This window comes from Arachis duranensis, chromosome 10 (assembly GCF_000817695.3).
Source record: "Arachis duranensis cultivar V14167 chromosome 10, aradu.V14167.gnm2.J7QH, whole genome shotgun sequence".
Lineage (NCBI taxonomy): Eukaryota > Viridiplantae > Streptophyta > Magnoliopsida > Fabales > Fabaceae > Arachis > Arachis duranensis.
In genome coordinates, this window is record NC_029781.3 from 15,170,890 (window position 1) to 15,177,244 (window position 6,355).

The 6,355-nt window shown below is 37.0% G+C and overlaps 1 protein-coding gene across 2 annotated transcripts; it reads right to left on the reverse strand.

The window, feature by feature from the left end:
• Positions 1 to 1,808: 1,808 nt before the first annotated feature.
• LOC107469237 (formin-like protein 5) lies at positions 1,809 to 5,817 on the reverse strand. 2 transcript variants are annotated; one of them, XM_016088613.3, is made up of 6 exons: positions 5,695 to 5,817; positions 5,263 to 5,466; positions 3,483 to 4,889; positions 3,137 to 3,331; positions 2,702 to 2,853; positions 1,809 to 2,587 (listed from the first exon to the last, which is right to left on the reverse strand). In XM_016088613.3, the coding sequence occupies exons 3-6, from the start codon at positions 4,858 to 4,860 to the stop codon at positions 2,117 to 2,119; spliced, it is 2,196 nt and encodes a 731-aa protein (XP_015944099.1). In that variant the 5' UTR covers positions 4,861 to 4,889; positions 5,263 to 5,466; positions 5,695 to 5,817; the 3' UTR covers positions 1,809 to 2,116. The 2 variants fall into 2 exon arrangements, with proteins under 2 accessions (XP_015944099.1, XP_015944098.1); XM_016088612.3 differs by lacking the exon at positions 5,695 to 5,817 and having other exon boundaries at positions 5,263 to 5,687.
• Between the last annotated feature and the right edge of the window lie 538 nt (positions 5,818 to 6,355).

Here is a 6,355-nt window from a genome sequence, read left to right on the forward strand (position 1 = left end):
CAAATAATAACGCTTTTTTGATACAGAAGATCAGACAGTGTTGCAACCACAAAGCATATTCAGAATGAATTTTATCCAAAAATTAAGTTATTCTTATACCAGTTGTTAGGATTATAAAAGTTGAGTACATTACTAGCATATTAAATACTATAAACATGAGATGCTGTAATATCAAGTATTAATTAACCACCTTAAGGACAGGTTAAGTTCAAACTAATTAACCACATTAAGAGTAAAACCTAAGATCACAAGATGTATTTTCAATTTTTCACCCCAATTTAAAACTATAGATTTTTTGCTGTGTACGTTAACAGCATTATTCATTTCTCATTTATGTTAGCGCAAACACATGTACTTTGTCTTTTGTACTGTGTTATGTATGACCCCCTAAAACTTCCTTAAATATACAATTTTGATGATTGCTTTTTTATCACTTTTTTTTGGGATTTTTTTCATAAAATATATAAAAAAAATAATTCCCAAAACAAATTAAAAAGATATTATTTTTCATGATCCACATTTTTGTTTTTTGTTTTCATAAAGTTCACCTATATCCTAGTTAGGGATGGCAAAAAGAACCGTACCCACGAGTAATACCCGCAACGGAAATTCTACGACGGGAATTCTAAAAGAGACCCAGAAAATTCTCACAGAGACGAAATCTCGCACCCGGGAATAAATGGAGACAGGGACAAGAATTGAGGTACTCACCCCACGGGACCTGTGAAACTCCACGAAAAAAAATTTACTTAAATGTTTTTATATATGTAAGTTATGTAAGTAATCCTAATTTATTTTATTTTAATTTATATGTTGAAAATTTTATGTATATATTATTATGTTAAATTTGTATTTGAATTGTGTTTGATTTGATATATTTGGTTGAATTGTATTGAATTTTATTATGGTTGTGTTAATTTTGTTTTTTTTTTTAAAATAAAACTTAATATCTGTGGGCAGATATCTACTTCCCTCGCGAGGAGAAATAACCAGGACCCATGACAGAAATAGGATGAAGACGGAGAAAGATTTACTAAATAGGAACGGGAAGTGGAGGAGGAATCCTACCCCCATAGAAACCCATTGCCATTTCTAATCGTGAGAGACTGGCAAACTTCTACAATGCATACAAAGTTTGTCTATCACATCGGCAAACTTGCTTATATCATGATATAATTTAGATTGTATTAGTATATTTTTATTCTTTTTAATTAATACAACTCTATTCAAATAATTTAAAATTTAAAATTATAAATTTTTTGCTTAAAATTTAAAATAGATATAATTTAAAAAAATAGATTTTAGAAAATAATGTCCTTTTAATTTATTTTGGAAATTAAAGTGTTTTTTTATATTTTATTAAAGGAAAAAAAATCATTTTTCTTCTAACAAAGTTGAATAAATTGCTAAGGTAATCAATACATAAAGGGTAAATACATCTTGCAAGTTTGGCTATTTCTATCTTGGGATGCCGATGAATGAATAGGAATTTTTGCAATGACGCCAGTCTTATATCGTTATTCTTTGGTGCAATGGAGAGCGGTGCAACCGTAGGCATTTATTTAGTTGGTTTAGTTAAAAAAATTACCTTCAAAAATGATTTGCGCACACAATGTCCATAGAATTAATTAGTAAGTGTATACTACCATGCGAAGAACTTGAGAACATTAAAACTAATTATGAATCTCGCGTACTTTCGATGTTTATCATAGCATTAGCAACGAATTTTTCTAAGATATCCCCAACATGTACACCACAACATTTTTCAAAACAAACGAATCACGCCTGGTAGAGATAAAACAGCATGATCAATGAAATGCTAAAGTATTATCCCACAATTCAGTTCAAATGTCAGCACAGAAACACATCTAACGTCAACTTTCGTCTTAAGTTCAGGATGTTTGGGCAAAGGTTCACTTTAACTTGTTCAACAGCGGGGGAAATTCGTCCACTCAAGTAGCTCTTAGTTTATGACACTTCTAAAACTAATCAAATTTAGTTCACAAGGTGCATTAGGAATAAGATAACATTTCCATAACTCAACACTAACTAGCTTGATGGCAAGAACACGAAAATCAGCAAAAGCTGCCAGGGTGACATATAGCATGCTATTTACCTACATCCGAGTGCTTTTACTGCAAGCTGCAAGTCTAGCAGATACTTGCTCTTCAGACAAAGGTAAATAGTAGATGCGAGGAGTTGCTGTGGTTTTGCGGAAGAGATCATCCAACGTGAGAATAGGTGGGTCAACCTTCTCTGGAAGGGGCGGTGGGGACGGAAGCCGTTCCCTTGCCGCTGGTGGGAGCTTCGACAATGGAGGTGGAGGTGGGAGAGTAGCTGGAGCTGGAGGTTGCTCCCTGCGCATACGGGGGGAAGGCTCTGGTTGTGAGGATGGTGGTGTAGGAAGAACTGCTGGACCACTGCTGACAGGGGCGGCTGCAGGAGGAGGAGGAGGAGGAGGTTCTAACTTCATTTTCACCTCCTGAGGATCAACAAACTCGGCAACTAAGAGCCGCCCACCATTTGGAGGCCATTGCAAATTATACACAGCATTTCTGGTCTCAATAGCTTCTTCAACTGATGAGTACTACATAAACAAGAAATCAATGAATGGCCACTCAGAATTGTATTATAACAGCAACAGTGCATGATACATGACTTTGATAGTAGCACGCAGGCAGAGACAAGAATCAAGTCTTACAGTAACATAGCAATGGGTCTTTATTTGGTCCATCCAGAAACTAGTGATACTCCCACTTTTACCAAGAAGCTCTTGCACTTGTTTTAGGGTAAAAGGACGGAGGAAACGATCGATTCGGAGGGAATTAGTTGGGGGCTTTTGTGATGGTGGAACTGCCAAAGATAAAGAAACAACAGTAAGATGGAATGGAAACAAACATGACAAGCATGAAAACTCAAACAAGTGATTACTTATCAGTTATCATCAAATAATAATCTTAAGAGAATGTATTCAATAGAGATGTGCCCAAAATGTGCCGTGTCAAAGTGTCACAGAATCAAAATTCAAAAGTGCTAGGAATTTGTTAGTCCATTTGAAGTTACTATCCAATGCATTACCACAGATAAGAATATAAGCTTTTCAGAGACTACCCCAATCTAGAGCACATCAACTTACCAATGCGTTCTTTAGGTGCATCATCAGTTACAGTTGAATCAGACCTAGAGAAGTTGCGTTTCAGCGCAACTGGCTCGTCCTTTGGTGTAGTTGCAGCTCTGGGAACAGTGCTTTTCAGATCTGGCCCTTTAACTGTTTCGGTGTTCCACCTGCGTTGCCTTTTTGCAGGCTCATTGCTCCCAACTGAAACTTGCTCTGTAACACAAGGTTCCAGAAAAGTTCAGGAAGATTAGTGAACACAAAAAAGATTGTCTATCACTAAGAACTATTAAGTAACAACAGCATGCCAGGAAATCCAAATTACAAAGCTTTTTAAGAGGATAAAGATAACAAATATAATGCTTACCATTAAATTTTCGTTTCTCAGCCAAGGCAACAGGACTAATGTCAATGTCCTGATGAGTATCAGTTTTCCCTGCAGATAGATCATTCTTCGCGACTATAGTTTTACTTTCCTCCTTCACAATGGACACCTCAATATTCTCCACATTGTCTCTTTCATCAACATCAAACTTAGAATCAACATGTTTACTCTCAGGTAAATCCTCTTCCATGGAATCATCACCAGAACTTCTATCTAGGTTTAACTTTTCTGGATACCCCACATCATCATTGCTATTGATCTTGTTCAAGTCTGGAGTCGTAACATTATTGCTATTTTCCTCAACAGATGCCTTTTTCTCAAGCAGCCCTCCAACATCCATTGAGTGTGATACAGGTACATCTTTTCTGGATGATGGTTCTTCCACCATCTCCGGCCTAACAATATCTTGTTCTAATTTGACATTATCAGTAATTATAGTATCCTTTAATTCATTCTTTTGATTAATTGACACAGAATCACTAGAAATAGAATCAGATTTTACTTGAAACCCTAAACTAGGGTTGACCTCAGATACCTGGTTTTCTGGAACAGAAGTGTTGGGCATGAGATCCTCAGACGGGGGCTTTGTGTCACACTCCAGTTGGGGCTTTGTGTCACACTCCAGTTGGGGCTTTGGGACCTCATTGTCCAGCTGCGCCTTTGATTCCTCATTCTCCACCTTGATTGTCGAATCATTGTTACTCTTTACTTCACTATGAGTATGCTGATCACTGACCACTACTTCAGTTGATACAGTCTCCGTGATTTTATCGGATGTCTCCACAGTAGAGCCATGAGCACTTTGCTCATCTTTCACATTTTCAGGATCTACACCGGCTGGCAAACCAGCTTGTTCGATATCTTCATCCACAGCTGACACACTACTGTTAATGTCAACTGGGTTGGCAACACCACCCTGCTTGTCATTCTTCTTGCTGTCGTCATCCACATCCTCCTGAACTTTCTCTGTGCTCTCTGTATCAATTGGCTCAACTACAACAGTATTCCCCTTCTCCACAGTCTCAACTTCTTGAGTTGGCTCAACATTATCATTATTCCCCTTTTCCATGGTTTGGACACTTTCCTCTTCAATTGTTTGAACCACTTCAACATCTGCAGCAACCGTTTGCGAATCTTCACTGCCACCACCCGCATGGACCTCAAAACCGTTTGCATCATCCTTCGAGGCAGTCTCATCAGCCTCCATCTCAGCACGAAGAGCTTCGTCCAATCGCCTCACCAACTCGTCCTTCAAACCCTTGGTGGTTAATCTCCTCCTCTTCAGCTCCTCTTTCAGTTCTGTAACCTTCCACTGATGAATCGGCCGGTTGTCAAGTATGGGGTACTTCGACGACGACATTATATCCGACCACAAATCCCTGCCTCAACCTATTCCCAACAATCAAAATGGGAACAAAGAAACCAAAGAATATCAATACAAAACCCTGAAAAAGCATATATACAACAATGGCACCTATCAGAACAAATTCAAGGGACAGGATTACTCCCAAAAATCAGCAAGGTTTTGTTCATGAAACAATAAGACAAAACCCTGAAATATTTATCAAGAGCGGAAAATCCAACAGAACCAAACCAAACAACCCACGGTGCGAAACTCTACGAGTTTAAGAAGTACACATGCAATCTCAGATGAAAAAATAATAATTAAAAAAAAAGCGATAATAGCATAACAAATAGAAAATATTTTCTTTTAATTTACTGAGTGAAAAGAAAATCAAAGAAGGGTTAAAGAATTACTCACAATGATGGCCTATTTTCAGGAGAGAATCGAAGGAAAGAGGGTAAGAGTTTTTGGTTTTACGGAAACCCTAATTTGAAAGGAGAATAGAAGGCACGAGAGAAGAGAAACAGAGGAGCATCGAATGCGAAGAGCCAAGAAAACTAACGAATGCGCACACTGTCTTATTTACTCTTCTTGCACTCGTTTCACTTTTTTTCCGTTCCCCTGAAAGCAGTGAAACAACAACAATAATAATACTGGCTAAAATACGCAAGAAATAAAACAAGGAAGAAGAAAATAATAAATATAATAAAGATTATGTATATAATAAGTAGTATAATTAAATTTCAGTAATATTTGCGCTGAAAATGTTGGGGTTATCGAAATGGGATTTGAATTGAGCACAGAGAAACTGGATACTGGATAGTAAGGAAAGGTTATCTAATTCTTTACAAGTAGGACTGCTGCTGCTGCTTCTTCTTCTTCTTTTCTTACTTTTCTTTCCTTCGTTTTTTATTCTTTATTTTCTATAATTTCTATTTTGCGTCCGTCTCTTTCGTTTCATGAGGGAACCCTCGAAGTGGAGTAATGAAGATTTTGGGCCTACACTATATTACCCAAAAAGGAAGAATTTGGGCTGGTAGTAGCGAAAATACCTTTCACCTTGGCACTAATTTGGGCCTATACTATTACCAACGCAAGTTGGCACAGATGGATGAGGGTCTGTATCTCTTAACCATCTTTCCCAGATTCGATACTCACTAGAGAATAGGAATAGAGCTTGCTTACTTGGGAGAGTTACCCACTATGCCTATGCAGTACCTGAGGAATTAGTCATTGAGTTTTCGGCCTGATAGATACTCTGATGCAAACAAAAAAAAAAATTATCAACTATTTAACCAAATTGGATTGGTTAAGAGTGTTAGCAGACTCCTCTAGATAAATAAGTATCGAAAGTTTATATTCTATCTTGTGTATACAATAATTTATTATCTAACAGTAAACTAATAGAATTTAGATCTGCAACAAATTAATTATTAATTTATCGGATTAAAAAATACTGGACGCAACTAAAAACTTATCAACTATTTCACGTGACTACAGAAATGGACTA